Source organism: Anarhichas minor, unplaced genomic scaffold (genome assembly GCF_050575085.1).
Source record: "Anarhichas minor isolate MPS153535 unplaced genomic scaffold, ASM5057508v1 ptg000004l, whole genome shotgun sequence".
Classification (NCBI taxonomy): Eukaryota; Metazoa; Chordata; class Actinopteri; order Perciformes; family Anarhichadidae; genus Anarhichas; species Anarhichas minor.
Window position 1 is genome coordinate 9,426,783 of NW_027466450.1, and position 16,735 is coordinate 9,443,517.

Sequence of the window (16,735 nt, forward strand, 5' to 3'; positions counted from 1 at the left end):
CGCAGGAGGACTCTGCTCTGTATTCCATAAACGCTGTGTGTTTATAGGGGAGATTTCCCCCTTACAGGCACTTAAATCAATGTTGGCACTCATGAACCACACCTCAGAGGCATTTTAAAATGCTCTGCCGAGTAAAAAAGAAATGGAGAGAGAGAGAGAGAGAGAGAATAACAGGTCCTATGGTGCAAAGGCGATTGCATGTTTTCTTCATGATGTCTATAATCACAACATGACAATGACTGAAAGGGTGCTGAGTGCTACATATACAGAAAATGTATGGTATGGTCAAGAGACTATGGTCGTAGTTTTTGATCAATTTATATCTAAAGTAGCAGGTCTTTTATCTGTGTGTATACAAGAGCACGGCTATTGTTCCAGTCTCTTTTTGATCTGCACAAAGTGTCCCTGACAGCGTTTGGCAGAAAACAAAATGTGGGGGAGTTGGACATCAACCCACTCAAGTAAATTTCACACAATACGATATTACAGCACATATTAAACAGCTTTTTGAAACTGTTTTCAACTGATATCAGAAAAAATATTTAGGTCCTGATCTCACAAAATGCATGCAAGCTCACAGCTGCTGTATGAATGTTTTCAGATTTTGCCAGCATATGCACTCAAGTTTTTAGCACTGATGCAAGCAATCATATCAAGTCAAGTTTCCGGATGTGTTCTGGAGTCGAGGTATAATCTTGTGGCATTATCATGCACTGCAGACGCCCATCATTCCACTGAGCCACCATTTCACTTTGTGAATTTTTTCCTTTTAAGGGTCTGCAAAGGAAGCACAAACAACTGGAGCTCCAGAGGGAACAGCTCCAAAGCATTTAGTGTCTGTAAATGCACCCGTCAGGAACAGGTGAGACTGGGTCACTGAAAACTGTGTGTGTGTGTGTGTGTGTGTGTGTGTGTGTGTGTGAGAGAGAGTTGTATTGTGTGTTATGCATCTGTGTTTCTATACATGAATATGTCTTCTGTGAAAAAGGGTGAGTCTAATGTATTTGTCTCTTCACTACACTGCAGATTTGTGATAGAGACAACTTCCAGCCCCCCCATAAGAAGATCCATTCATCTCATATCGTGTATAACCTGAGTGGCATCAATGTGGAGAACTACCTAGTGGCCACAGCAAATGACTTCATCAGGAACAGGTGAATGCAACCTGTGTTCACATCTGGTTAATGTTGCCGCATTGAGTGCCAATCAACTCTCTGATTACATCAACCTTATGAGGCGACGTTTCAAGGGAATCCAACTAGTTAGCTTACATATTATTTCCCATTTATGAATTGCATTTCATATTATTACATCAGTTTGATGAATTAATTTTGTTTGAGATCGTTAGCAAATAATGTATGGGACTCGATATGTTTTAAATTTAGAGTAGACGATTGACCCAAACGACAAAATATAGTGATTCTCCAAGTGTCCATTTAAAGACTTTCTTTTTCCTTTCAGTAAATAATATATGACAGCCAACTGGGAAGCTTTGGATAGTTAAAACTAGCAATGTTGCTCTTGCAAGGACAGTGTATTGTACAGTGCTATAGGACAGTATTGAAAACAAGGATTTGCAGAAATCTAATTAGCTGTTGACTGCAAACAATTCCCTCTTTAAAGATGCTTTGAATGTGGGCTCTGATGATTTTTACCATCATCTGCAGGTAGATATTTGATAAAAAATAAAAACAAACAAGCCAAAAACACGGTGTGTCTTTCTTAGCACTACTCAAAGCTCTTTGTTTGGATGTATATGTGATTTGTTGGTATGGTTTCAGGTATGGTGGCTTTACTTTCGGCATGCCACTCCCTCCTGACTTACAGATGGACCTAACAGCGGTGCCCAAAAACCGTACTCTGTCTAAGGTAACTTTGTCTCCCTCTTTCCTGCTTGCCTGTGTTGTTATCACTCTAATCGCTGCATCGATGAGTTGAAAGTTAAAGTTAAAACACGACATCATATCCTAAAGTTGTTTGACTATAATAAGTATCTTTAAAGCTTTGGTTTCCAAACATTGAAAACTGTAGAGAAACTGTCTGTAGCAGTGCAAGTGATGGTTTCTGTGCATGTCTTTGTTTGTGCTTGCATGGGTTTAGGTCTGGTTCAACCCAGAGGGCCACCACACAATGCCAGCATACTTAAACAGCCTCAGCAACCTCATCCTACGCTCCAATCTTCCAGCAGACAAGGATCCAAATAAATATGGTAAGCTGAAATGAAGATTGTAAAAAACTGGTAAACTGAGCTTTCAGTTTAATTGATCAAGGATTCTATAAATACAAATGCACTGACAGCAAAGGTCCCTGCTGCTTTTTTTACATGGTAATATACATTTATTGCTGTTCATATTTGTTGATATTTTAGGAAAGGTCTCCAGACATTATATTTTGGCGTGATTGTCCTTTATTCACACAACACTCTCAGGTTATTGCAAAAGATAGGCTGAAGCAAAGGTTTGATGGCTGGGATTGTGCAAGAGGGATGCACACATCAGCATTGGTAAAATGTATCTATCCAGCAATGTGCTACTGATTGTGCATGTTGTATACTAAATATGAAGAGAGCTGTAAACAGTGTGTTTACTCATGGTTCATTTCCCAGGATTAAAGCCAGGGGGTGCTGTGTGTCCTCAGACTGACATCAGTATGCATGGTGAATACTGATGAGTGCCGCTTACTGGGGAACGAGACTGGCCCACGTTTTCAGCACTGTTTTAGCTCTGTATCACCCTGACCATCTGCCTGCGGGCAGGTGTAAACACACACACACACACACACACACACACACACACACACACACAGTAGAAATGCTCATAAAACATACTGTGCATGCACAGAAGTACACGCACACACACACACATACACACACATTTCTTCCACACAGGCAAATAAAAGTGCTCGAGGGTAGAGTGAATGTTACCTGCAGACTCACAGCGGTGTCAGGGGTGCAGATCCAAGAAGATTGCTTTTCAAGGTGATGGTTTATCAGTCAAATGTGAAGCCCTAACCCTCACATTGTGTACTGCAGTACCAACTGGGTTGGGATCCTTTAGAGGTCGGCATCAAACCGTTTTTTTCATGCCACCCTCACAGGACTCTCATATAACTGCTAACTGCCAGATGTGCCATCAAACTCCCGCCCGCTGTCCACACTGGAGATTCTAATCACTCCCACCCGCAGTCATTTTTTGTATTGAATCTCTGTCTGCATCCCCCAGAGAAAATATACAGAAACTCAACTGTTTATTAATCCATCTTTGGACAACGTGAACTGTAAAGAGACCTTATTTAATTAATGCATTTGAAAATAAAGAGAAGAAAATGCAGAAATGTAATGGTTCCATCTATATTTGATGGCCGCTATGATAGCGTGTTAAATATCTTTGGGTTTTGGATTGTTGGTCAGACGAAATGAAGAATTTGTATATGAAATTTGGGGCACTGAAACATTTTTAGACCAAACTATTTTTTGATTGATGAAAAAATCAATCAAGAAATCTGCAGATGAGGAAAAATCATTGCTTGTTGCATCTGTAGTCGTTTCCCATTGTAAAAGACTTTAGAGTAGTAGTTAATGATTACGGATCGGATTTGGATTAGATGGCAGAACCCATCCATTCGGTGGAGCCCTGGGCCTCCAACCTGCTCCACGGCTGTGCTGTGGGTGAACTCACACTCTCCTATCCCAGGAAATGTAAGCAGAGACATGTAGGGGAGCAGTTCATGTCTGTGAGCATCTAGAAGACCCTGAAAAAATGATAAAGAAAATTCAATTTCCTTTGTGTGCACTGGCAAATGAAATCATCTTGCACTATATTTTTCAACTGTGTCGCCGACTAAGAGAGTATCTTTGCTCATTTGGTTCCTGTGCTGAAAAATAGCCCGCATGTTGTTTCTATTTCTAACTCGATACTTTGTTTTTTCTATTACAGCCATTTCAGTTTCCAGTCACCCCTATTTCGGCCGGGCGGATGATGAAGACTCGATGTAAGGCCTGCACTTTAGATTTTTCCCTCTACGGAGCTGACTTTCATTTATCAACAATATCACAATGACTGCACTTGCAAAATGGAATCTAATCAGCATTCTAAATGGTGAAATTATCCCAAAATTAGTCAAGTCATGAGGAATATTTTTGGCTGTTGTTTGAATGAGCCCAAGTTAAATGATTGAATCATCTTACTTTTCAATTCAGCATATCAAAGTCAGGGTGGACTCAGGGCATGGAGGTACATGACAGTGGTGTTTACCCATATTTGATTTTCTAAATGGATTTCCCTGAGCTTGCACTATTGATCAGAGTGCCGATATAATGAGTGTTTGCCCTGAAGGTGGCACAGAGGTGGATTGATTCTACCCCACTTCCCAAAATGAGTTTATTTAAAATACTCCACATTCTGCTTCAGAGACCCAGACTGCAGAATCGGTGCTTCTGTGTTTGCTTGCGTGTATGAATGCAAACATGTGTGTGTGTGTGTGCTCCAGAGGATAAAATCAAATAAATCATTACAGGAGTGTATTGAGCTGACATTGTGGCCTCATGAAGGTTGGTTCTCTCTGTCCAATTCACTAGCTATTTCCTTGTGTTTACTGCCCTTCGGTTTCTTCGCATACCCCACTTTTCTTTGTCTATTGTATTTACGTAGCTGTTTGCCTGCTTCGGTACTGCAGCACCCGCAAGTGCACAACTACGCCTCCGTGATATTCTGCATGCTCACTGATGCATTGATTTGGTCTGAGCCGTGTTAAAGATGCAACAGGCTTATTGCTCAAAATGTCTTGATTCTCACAGTGTGGAAGCTTTTCCCATGGGAAAGATATTAAGGTTATATTGGCCGTACTGCTAACAAACATGGTCAGTAGCTGCTGCTGCTGCTGGCTATCCTCTGTAGTTTGTGCTGCCCTCAAACGCCCACCACATCTCCCTTTCTGCTGTTCTGTCTCCTTCCGACTCGGTCACACCGCCAGCTTCTTCCTCATCCTCATTTTCAGCCTCATGCGGTTTATTCCGTTTGGTCGGCGGACTTGTGCCCCGGCCAGAGGCGAGAGTTAAAGGTACTACAGCTGCATGTAGGGTAGGAAAGAGAGCGTGGGAGATGAACAGGTAGCAGCATCAAGAAAGTTTGAAAGACTGCACTGGGTTGAAGAGGTTGTCTGGGGTCTTGTCTGGACAAAAGGCTCTGCAGCCTCCCAGCAGCACCACTGGCTTACAGACTATGCAGCAAATGGCAGTGTTAAGTTGTTCTCTACACAGAGAACATCTGTTTCTTTTACAGTTCATGTCTTGTGAGAGGCGAGGCACAAGCATCTCGTTTAACAAAGCTGTTTGTTATTAATGTATTTCCATTTATTGTGAGCCACTTCAGTAGTTCAAATGAGTCAGGTCCATGCAGGGAACAATATGATCGTTTGGAGGAGGCCATTGTTTTCGGAAAGGAATTACACCAGGTTGCCTCATCCAGGCTGACTCAGCACAACAGAGTATATTTTTCACTTCTTTGTATCCAAACCTGTAGCTGCTGTAGCACTTAAAGTAAAAAGTAAAAGAGCACAGACAAATTTAACACGCAGGAATATAATGAGCTTCAATGAAGTTGATGTAGTTGAATAATAATTCACTAATTACGGACATGGCTGAGAATTAATGACAGCAGTTTTGTCACTTTCATCTGAATGTTTCTATTTTTTCCTCACAGTGTCCTGGGAATGCTCCAGATCATGGTGGCTATGTGTGTGCTGACGGGTTTTTCAATCACGACAGCCAGCTTCGCCATCTATGAAGTCAGCGAGCACCACAGTGGCTCCAAGCGGCTCCAGCACATCTCTGGCATCAGCGAGCCCTTATTCTGGGCTGTGAACTTCTTTTATGACATGGTAACATCCTTTCATCACCTGACAGGAGACCCAAATCTCACTAACCTGTCAAATGTAGTCGAAACCTTGCGTCTCAAAATCATGCTCATTAAAAGCAAACATACGTATGTATAATATATCTCTTCCCCATGTTCAATTTTAGATTGCAATAGCATATGCAAAACATTTAAAAGATAGACTTAATTAATAATGTATTCATTAATTAATTGCTCAAAATACACTTATATATAATTATAAATAGATGAATATATTATTGATTCAATTGAATGACGTGCCTTTGTGTTGTTGCATCATGTCCTGTCTTTTTCCACAGATCATGTATTTGATCCCTGTGACTTTGACTGTAGCCGTGATTGCAGTCTTCCAGGTTCCAGCATTCACAGATCGACAAAATTTGGGCGCTGTCACCCTGCTTCTGGTACTCTTTGGGTGAGTGATTTCACAGGGACTTTACGGGGTTGATTTACAAAGCCTACTGATGAAGCGACCTGACGATGAATCAGGCCATGCGGCCGAAACATTTGAATTATTCAGAGACAAAACCACTGTACTAACTATTTTTTACCTCAACTATTTTTTTCAAATTTTTATTTCTGTAGCTCCGGTGATGAGTTAAATCTGTTATTTTAACATTGCACTCAACAATTACTAGGATCTTAAGACACTGCAACATCAAAAAATGTCTTTTTGTGCCCCCTTCTCTTTCCGCTTCCTAGATGGTTGGGTAAGAAAACAAAATAAGAGCTGAAGTGACAGACGCACCCACAGATTTTTTGATCAATCATAAATACCATAAATGTCCTAAAAACAGTACAGAGCATGTCTTTATGATGCTATGTATATTTATATACAATCACACAAGGTACCAACAACAAGGGAGGGGAGACTAAGGATTGGAGGAACAAAGAAGAGCTTGTTTCAACCTGTATGAGTGCTTTTGTTTCTTGTTTTTATCAGTGGTGCAATGTTCCATGTTCTCAGCATGACAAAATATATCTTGTCTGTTCCGATCCAAGCGATTGCATCAAAAGAACACATCATTTGATGCAGCAGGACAATGGTCTCTACATTTTCAAGATAATGTCCTCACATAGACACTATTTTCTAGCTTCCACTGTATGTTACTTTGTGACGAGCTTCTGCAAACACAAACACAGCTAAAAAAAAAAAAAACATCTTGCAAAGACAGATGGTGATAGGACTGAAAAGCTGATAGAAAATGCACTACCAACATGTTTCTCCTACTCAAGCCAAAGTCAGTAGAGAGACGGAGGGAGGGGGATCAGGCAGCAATAACAACATGACTTAGTGTGATCTCACGATACCAAGGAATTAAATCCGACAATGAGATTTAGATTTTTGGAAAGGTGCCAGACCAATGACACACCATGTTTCCCCACAGATGGATTACTGCAGCTGTTAACATGATTCCCTAAATGTAGCTGAAACTTAGTCTCCTATGTTTCCTGTTACCGTCGTAGGCCTCGTCCTGAGCCTTAAATGTTAGGAGGCCAAGTCAGCACTCTGATTCTCATTTATCAGACAGATGTCTCCCTCCCAAGCAATGAATAATCACATTCTGTCAGGCGGCGCCCACCTGGTCCAGTCTGCAGCCTTCTTGCTTCTGTTCCTTGTCATGGCTTGGCTCCCGCAGTCTGCCTACCAAGCAACTTTTTTTGGCCATTGCACGCAGATGCTTTGTCTCTGTCTGGCTCTCTCTGTTTGTTTCTGTCTCTCTCTTTTCCCACCCTACTTTTTTTTTCTTCTTCCTCTCTTTCTCCCTTCGCTCTCTTTCTCCCTTCGCTCTCTCGCTTTCCCAGACACCCCAATCAAATTGAACTAGCAGATTATTTGAGAGAAAAGAGAGAACAAAAAAAATAGGATGTTCTGCCACCAGGGGAATAAAGGGAGAAGTAATTTATCTTCCTCTCTTTTGGCATCATGACTTGATGTTTACCCTCCTCATGGTGTGGTATTTTTCCTCCTTCCCTTTTTCAGTATTCTTAGGTGCCGTTTTTCATCAGGCTCACAGCTGCCCTGTTTAGTCTGTGAAAGGCCTGATCCACTTCAGCTAAAAAAGATGCAAGGTCATGTCATTTTAGACGGTGCATCTGTGAGCTGGTTGAATTTTACATATCCACTTTGAGTGTTTGTCTCTGTGGGTTTTCTGTATTTGGAAGCAACACAGCAGGGCTATGCTAATGTGTGTGCGACGTTATTTTTACTTGATGCTGTGTTTAAAGTATCCTGTTATTGTCAATTCCTTAGGTGGTCTACGTTCCCCTGGATGTATCTGTTATCAGGTGTCTTCAAAGATGCAGAGATGGCCTTTATCGCCTATGTGTGCATCAACCTGTTCATCAGCGTCAACACCATCATATCCACCTCCATCCTATACTTCTTGGGTCAAATTTCAATGCACAACCCTGAGGTCAGTATAGACTACCTGAGTCAAGATGCCTTTTTTTTTAAACAACTGAATATCTGAAGTAGTTAAACGCACACTTAAATGTGTGACTGTTCGCTCCTTGTAGCTGCAGTGATATGGAGTAGCAGAGGAGTGACAAGGGCAAACATACCTCTATACAGGAAAGATTACAATTCAGGATGAGCTCTCAGCACTGCATACACGGTTTTATGTAATTTCTTCGAGTGGTGCCGAGATCTAAAAGTGGCCGATTGAAAGTTCATATCAGTGATATATGCTGTTGAATCAGAGTAGTATGCCATCCATTCATTGCACATCAGCAAATACAAAATCACTTTATTGTCGATCTCGGCGCCACTGCTCTCTCCTTACCCTCCCTCTACCCTTCTCAATGTCTTTTGTTCTGTTCTTCCATGCTGCAGTTCATCCAGGAGATCTTCAAGAGGCTGAGCCAAGCCTTCCTGATCTTCCCCCAGTTCAACTTTGGGAACGGGCTGATGGAGCTGGCCAGGAAGAACTTAGAAGTCCAGCTGCTTAGTGGCTACGGCATTGACGCCTATCGGAACCCATTCTCCACAGATGCCCTGGGCTGGATGTTCATCTCCTCTTTCATTCAAGGCTTGGTGTTCTTCACTCTGCGCCTTCTGCTCAACAGATCGCTCATACGCAAAGTCAGGTGAGAAAAACAAAAGCCTTAGATGGTATGGCGGTAACTCCTGTGGTACACATCCAATCTTGTAATTGTGAATATTCTGTATATAGAGAATATGCATATGAGCGGTTGAATACGCATAAAAGCCCTTTAAAATAATTCAAGAAAGCAATAAAAAAGTTTACTTTTTTATGTATTTTTATTCAAAAAGAACTAAGAAAATAATTGAATAATATTGGGCCCGAAAAGATATCAGAAGCCTGAACCACTTAGGTGAAAGAATAGTCAAAAATGTTGACTCAATCACAGATTCTGTGTCTCTGCCAGTTACTCACATCAACATCACACTTGGTAGTTATAATAAAAAAAAATACTTTTGCAGGAATCTAATATGGGGCAGAAAGACGGTGCCACTGGTGGCTTGTGAGGACGAGGACGAGGATGTGGCGGCTGAGCGCCTACGGGTGTCCAGTGGAGCGGCCAGCACAGATATACTGCAGGTCAACCAGCTGACTAAGGTCTATCAACAACTCAAGAAGAAGGTCCCTGCTGTCAAGAAGCTCTCCGTGGGCATCCCTGCTGGAGAGGTAAGCCTTTACACATAGTAGGAATATTAACTACTAATATATCGAACAGGGCATCCCATAATTTATGACTATCGTCAACCTCTTGTGACAATAGCATTGACATCTCATTGCAGGGTAAACACCGTGTAACTAATAACATCAAGTTTGGCCCTGTTCTATTTAGGTTGGCCAGGGCCCTGGTATTGTGCATGCTGGCTCACTAGAATGATTGACACGCTAAATAGAACGGGACCATAATTAATTGTGTCAATTACACCTGTATTTACCCTGCTATGACATGTCAAAATGGCTGCTGTGAAAAGGGTCTTTTGCTTAAGAGTTGTAAATATATTCTGGTCACTTTGTGCAAGGGAATGGCAAAGGCTTAACTTTACATTACAGCTTCCTGTTGGTGTTTTGCAACTCGACACAGTTCACAGTTGAGTTTCAATACCAAGAAACACATTTGAGGATTTGGATGAACTATTGGCTACTTAAAAAATAATGTAGGTGTATCTAAAATAGATCTCTGCTGGTTAGGCCTAACATCACAGAATAGCCCAAGTTACATCACAGCACTTTCACATTTATCATCGCCAGGTGGATTTGTTTGTAGGAAATACAACAGCCAGTAATATATATATATATATTTTGCTTGAGACAAAGTTGTCCAATATTACTTCAAATTGTAACCACCTGCATGATGGCTGGCTGGATACTCACCTAGTGCTTTTGTGTTTTTTCATTCTGTAAATGTCAATATTGGCCATTACAAATGTAGTCTGTGAAAAAGCCCATCATAGCATTACAGTACTGTAAAGTGGAGAAAAGCTTCAGGATTACTAAGGAATGAGTGTTTGTTTACAGTGCTTTGGTCTGCTGGGAGTAAACGGAGCAGGAAAAACTACCACCTTCAAGATGCTGACTGGAGATATTAGCCCCACTGATGGCACAGCACAGATCAGGGACTGGGATGGGTAAGCTGATCATGAATTTATTTCTTCATCATCACATTCATACAACGCAAACTTGGGGAAAATCTACTTTAGAATAGCATAAAAAATTGTACCTTTTGAGTAAGAATATCAATGTGTTTTTGCTATCCCTTTTCTTAAGAGTTTACCTAGCTTATTCAGTTAGAAATAAATCTTACCTGCACCCCAAACACATAAAGGTTATCTTACAGTAAAGAAAAAGATTTTTGAAAAACTGATTTTATTTATCTTCATATATTTTATATTTCACTGGCTGCAGGCCATATTTGCCCTCTTGTTTTTCCTTCCATTTAAACGTGTAGCACTGCATGCACATTCCTAAATACACTAGGTTAATATTAGTTTCCTTAAAATATAATCCTGCAAATTAAAGAGGATTCATATGAATCACTGTAGACAACACGACAGAAGCTATCACAGGTTTTTGGCTTTTGTTTGTACAGGTGCACAAGCTGCATTGTCTAATGAAGCTGTGCTAGATTAAATTTGCATAAAGGAAATATGCACAAATGTGGAATGTTATTGCCTCCCATCAGCCACAGCGTGATAGTAAATGGTTTGGGTTATAGCAAGTAGATGCTTTGTATAATACACATATCTCAGACTCTTCTATACAGGTATAAACTGCACTCCTTTCTGCCTCCCTATGACAGCTCTGTTGTTAAGCTGTTTGGTGGGTATTCCCAGCAGGCAGCAGGGCCGATGGAACACCCTACACGTCCATCTGCCCTACACCATGTGGTGGATGCCATTTAAGAGAATATGTCTTTCTTTGTCTTCTTTTCCCCAGGCGGTTGGTGGACATTATGGAGTGCCGTAACAAGGGAATTAACATCGGCTACTGTCCCCAGGTGGACGCGCTGGACAATCTGCTCACTGGAAAAGAGCACTTGTACTTCTACGCTCGCATCCGAGGCATCTCAAAGAGGGAGATAGACGGGGTAAGGAAGCGCTGCAGACTCTGTGTTGCTTTTCAAAGCTCCGGGTAGTGACACCACCACCCACAAAATTCCACGGGATCTGATATATATATATTCAAAGGTGCACTCCCACTGCATGACTGTTGACGCTTCTATGCATACCCAATCAGAGGGTGTGAAGTGTTGAGTGATATGTGCTGAAAGTTGTCCTATCTGGGGCAAAATGGGAAAGCTTTTGTTGTAAACTCGTGCAATCCAAACAGAATTAAACTGATGCTGTATGCTTCACTGCAGACACATTTACATTTAAACAATACTTTGATGATGAGAGGATCTCATTTGACGTGTCACTTTAGCCCCATTCTTCTCATTTATCTTTCTGAGAACTAATCAATCTTGCCTCTGTGGAGATTACTGAGTGTGCCTGTCTTTCACTGCTGCTGCTGACATGAAGAGGAATCCGCAGAACACCCAATCACAGATGTGGGATTTCTGATTTCCCGTGTTGATTTTTTTTCTCCAAAAAAAAAGAAAACGAAAGTAAACAGGTCTATATATGTTCAAAAGATGTGTGCAGATGACAAATCTAAATTGCATGCATAAAAAAAACATCTCTCTATGTTTGTCTCTCCCTCTACACCATTTTACATTTTTGGATGCAAAAGTACAAAACATTGATTCTCTCTGACAATCTGTCATGTTACAAACGGGGTCATGCACACACATTAGCAAGGATGCTGGTAGACACACAGACAGACACGAGTGAAGCACACAAATGGATCTGTCTTGCTCTAATCTGCATCGCTGCTGTTGTTACAGCTCCTCTTCTCTGGTCAGGATAGCGACAACAATGGTTGTAATGGCCACATCATCGGTGTCGGGCTAATTCACAAAGATGAGGTTATATATAGAGTTCCTCTAATGTTGTCTCCCACTGAGAGTCCCCTAGCTGTGGATAATGAGACAAGCCTTAATGGGGTCATTTCACATTGACATGGTTTTGTCAGGCTTAATGAGCTGTTACATCAAAGGTGATAGAAAGCGGCTTTTATGAGAGAACATAAAAAAACAACATAGTGTATTGCGATGTGACGCAGTCAGTTATATGCTATGTTGCCAGGGCTAGTAATTCAAATGTAGCTAATAACACCGTGTATTCTTCTAACGTATGTAATGTCCTACAGTGTGTTCTAATAACCTGGATCAGTGAACTCAGAATTATATGGAAAAATCAACACTGAAGGCAAATCCTCTTCCAGAGGAAAAAGCAGATAATCTTAAGTGAACAGAGCGATCTGCTTCAGTGGTTTGCTTCATTGGTCTGGTTCCCCAACTTGCCAACTGATGGGAAAGAGGCTAAAGCTTACCGATGGAAAATCACCTCAAGCTATTTGAACATGAATTTGTATTTACAGCACAATATTTCATGTGATTAATAGGCAAGCATAGATATTTTAAGGGACTGAAATAGTTATGACCCATTAAAGGTTTTGTTAATTCCTGCTTTCAATGTGCTTTGACACACAGGATAAATCTATATGCAACAAATACATTATGCTGCGTCAGTTCCTGTTCTCTGAAGCTGCAATCCCAAGACAGCTTGGAGCTTAGATAGAATTAAGTCACCAAGTTAAGTCATCATTGTTGTATGTATACAACATTAAATATGCATGGGAGTGGGACAGATAGATGCCTCAGTTATTTGCAGTGCAGCCGTACCGAAATAAGAGGCAGCAATAACACAAATGAACATGAATATCAAGTAGCCAATGAGTTGCAGAGCCACCCTTTTCCTTCAGAGAAGCTTTGTGTAAATCCACCTTGTCATGCTGTGATCAGGGATATCGCTGTGGGTATTAGGATAGTGGAGTTGACGGATTAAAGGGATGGAAAATCAACTTCCTGGTGTTGTTAAGATCTGACGCAGCCACAGTTGGAGGATTGACTCCATCTTCATGTGCATGACACTAGGGAGCAGCCTGCTGGTCTATGGAGTTGTCTCATATTCCTGTATGGTCATAGAGCCATGCAGAGCAGTCATTAAGTCCCAGCATATGACTACCGGACCATTACATATCTCCTACATTGATTAGCCCCTTGCAGTAGGCACGTGTTGAACAGTTTCCATTGCCTACCATATAAATTAATTTGGAAGAAGACAAAGCGAATAGTATTACCTACATCTACTATTGTTTTATAGCACATCAAACTGTAAACCTTTTTCATATAGTGTTTGTTAGTAGGTTCATCCAGTGTGTAATCCCCTGCATGTTTTCTTTAAAGGTGGTGAACTACCTACTGAAGAGGCTGGAGCTGAGCTACCATCGAAACATCATTACTGATAGTTACAGTTGCGGCACCCGCAGGAAGCTCTCTACTGCGCTGGCTCTCATTGGACATCCGCAAATCCTACTCCTGGTGAGGACACACCTGTTCATGCCTCTGTAGCCAACCCATTTAATTGCCTAACTCGCCACCCGACAGCAAATATTAAACAAACTATATACTGCTGTTCTTCCTGAGGGATCTTTGAAGTAAAGTAGGTATTGATCCCCTAGACTTGACAGATCTCATATAGTTAATTAGCTTGTTTCCTCAGGCTCACCCAAGGGTAGTCTTCCCTGTTAGCTTTCAACTTTTCTTCTACCTTATGTCTCTATTAAATTCTCCCTCCTCTTCCTCGCTTTCCTCATTTGTGTCCTCAACTCGGTCCATCTATTTTGTTTTCTCTTTCCCTATCCTCATGAATTTACCCTCTGCCTCTTGTCGTTCTTGTTGTCTTCATCTTTATTTATTCCCTTACCTTTACCTGTTTTTGCTTTGTAACACGTGGCCTCCCATCTCCCTGCCTATTTTGCAACTGTGCATTTGTGTTTACTTATTCTTGTTCACCCTGCCCTTGTTTTTCCTCTTCTCCTACTGTATGTACTGCACACTGCTTGCAAAACACTGCCTTCCTTAATTGACTCCTTGTTTTCCCTTGATCTCTCAATCTTGATTTTAACCTTCCACTCTTTCTTTTTTACACATCCCACTATCCTCTTCTCATTCCTCCTCTCTCCGCAGGATGAGCCAAGCTCTGGCATGGACCCTCGCACCAAGCGTCACCTGTGGAAAATTATCTCTGAAGAAGTGAAAGGAAAATGCGCCGTGGTCCTCACTTCTCACAGGTTAGTATCATGTACATACAGCTGCTACAGTGTATTTTGAATACTGTACTAAATGTACGTTTTTTGTATTCTTATTTAGTGTCAACGGGCATGGCTAATTACTGTACTATATGCTCAAAGGGTCCTAGTGTGACCTTTGATGTTTCTCTCTTTGTCTCCGTCTCAGCATGGAGGAGTGTGAGGCACTGTGCAGCCGTCTTGCGATCATGGTGAAAGGTCAATTCCGTTGTCTGGGCTCCCTGCAGCACATTAAGAACAGGTTAGTGACCTCTGCTCAGCCATGACTGCTCGTCCCACTCTGCACCCGCAGCCTCCTATTCTTCCCCCTCTGTGGTCCTTTATGCTCAATTTTACTTGTAGCATTGTCCTCCCGACTCTCAGACATGTAATAACACAGTGCTTTGTTTGTAAATCTCCTTTGTGCAGGTTCGGCAGCGGGTTCACTGTGAAGATGTACTTGGCCGAGGCCTCCTGTGACGCCGAGGCAATAACTGGCTTCATGCGAGACAGATTCCACAGCACATACCTCAAGGTGAACCGTGCCAGTAATCCAAAGTAGTTAAGCGTTCTTGGTAGAGAAGCTATTTTTGCTAAAGAGTTCAGGGAGCATGTAAGGAGCATTCATTTATAATATTAGACTGCTCAAATTAGTATGAACAGCTGTTCACTCAGTTCTACGGAATTTTTGTTTCACAAAGAGCATATTTCAGAATATGTAACCCTCTACTTGTGCATTCTGTCTCAACACACAGGACCAGCACTCCAATATGGTGGAATACCACGTACCAATTGCTCCAGGAGGGGTGGCTGACATCTTTGACCAGCTGGAGTCAAACAAGAATGCCCTGCAGATCAAACACTTCTCTGTGAGCCAGACCACACTGGATGAGGTGAGAAAAAGAGACAGGACATAATCAGAGAGAGGGGGGTGGGGGGGGGGGGGGGGACTAGTGTGAGGCTTTGTAGAGGTGGGTGGATGGCAGCGAGGGACAAAAAATAAATAAAAATGACAGGAGATGAGAGACGAAGAGAGACGGTGGGAGGAGAAGTGGGGACAGAAGAACGCTGAGTGGGAGTGAAAGATTGAGTTGAAAAAGTTTAAAAGAGGCAGAGGGAAACTGACAGAGGGTATGCCTGAGGGAAAATGAATGGAATATGAGTTCGGGAGAGAATCCATGAGCTTTATATGCAGCCAGTGCTGATATTCTTCAACTACTCTGCCCTTCTGGGGCTCTGGGATTGGAAGATACCATAGGAAGAATAAAGAGAGGGGGGGATCGGGAAGGACAACTAGCCAGCAGATTAACCAAAATGATTTGGTTCAGAGAAAAATAATTGTCTTTTTTGTATTAGCATGGCACTTAAATTATTGCTGCACCTTCCTAGGTCTTCATCAACTTTGCCATGGGAAATATCGCCATGGAATCCATATCACTGAACAGCGAAGACAGATATGATGACCTGAACTCCATCAAGGCAGAAGAAACATAGAGCTGACTGCCATCTTCTCTTTGCCATTTCTCGTCAATGTCCACTGTGAAATGGAAGACAATATCTGTTTGTATTAAATCTGCACTTAGTATAAATGTTAAAAATAATATGTTGTGATCTAAATAATACTGAAATATTAATTATTTCTTGAAAATGTCTTGACTGATCACATGAAAGATAACTTACATTTGTATCATTAGCAAATTGAACTATTAATGGAAGGCACAAGGGCACATGCACATGTGCAAACATGCATGAATGACAAAACGTGATAAATTGAGGTCCTCTATCCAACAGGCTACACACCTGTTTACCTTTAATTATCCTGATTGTATTATTATGAAGGATAATATTAATCATGTAGGCAATTAAATTATCTTTGGTTGGGGCACTCTTCATGATTAGACTATACCGTAGCAAATTATTAAAAAGAAAGCACTGTATTCTCAATTAAGAGTAATTTTGATATATATTTCATATTTCATAGACTTTTGCCTGCTTATGGATCAATTCCAAGCCTATTTTTTATTATTCTAATAAAGATATATTTCAAATGCAACTGCTGTGTTTTGCCTATTGTACATCTTATGTTTGAGCATCAGATCACATTCAAAATCTTTGATTTTACTATGGTAG

At 41.3% G+C, this 16,735-nt stretch overlaps 1 protein-coding gene across 1 annotated transcript in view; it reads left to right on the forward strand.

The window, feature by feature from the left end:
* The window catches only part of abca12 (ATP-binding cassette, sub-family A (ABC1), member 12), a 57,726-nt gene extending 41,627 nt beyond the window's left edge, over window positions 1-16,099 (forward strand). Inside the window, exons 55-72 of the mRNA XM_076112046.1 lie at window positions 775-862; window positions 1,027-1,154; window positions 1,782-1,869; window positions 2,101-2,209; window positions 3,936-3,990; window positions 5,700-5,877; window positions 6,191-6,306; window positions 8,146-8,308; window positions 8,728-8,981; window positions 9,340-9,544; window positions 10,391-10,500; window positions 11,309-11,459; window positions 13,722-13,856; window positions 14,505-14,608; window positions 14,775-14,867; window positions 15,035-15,140; window positions 15,361-15,498; window positions 15,995-16,099. Coding sequence (XP_075968161.1) covers window positions 775-862; window positions 1,027-1,154; window positions 1,782-1,869; window positions 2,101-2,209; window positions 3,936-3,990; window positions 5,700-5,877; window positions 6,191-6,306; window positions 8,146-8,308; window positions 8,728-8,981; window positions 9,340-9,544; window positions 10,391-10,500; window positions 11,309-11,459; window positions 13,722-13,856; window positions 14,505-14,608; window positions 14,775-14,867; window positions 15,035-15,140; window positions 15,361-15,498; window positions 15,995-16,099 — 2,326 coding nt within the window. The remainder of the gene's footprint in view (window positions 1-774; window positions 863-1,026; window positions 1,155-1,781; window positions 1,870-2,100; window positions 2,210-3,935; window positions 3,991-5,699; window positions 5,878-6,190; window positions 6,307-8,145; window positions 8,309-8,727; window positions 8,982-9,339; window positions 9,545-10,390; window positions 10,501-11,308; window positions 11,460-13,721; window positions 13,857-14,504; window positions 14,609-14,774; window positions 14,868-15,034; window positions 15,141-15,360; window positions 15,499-15,994) is intronic.
* Window positions 16,100-16,735: the final 636 nt, after the last annotated feature.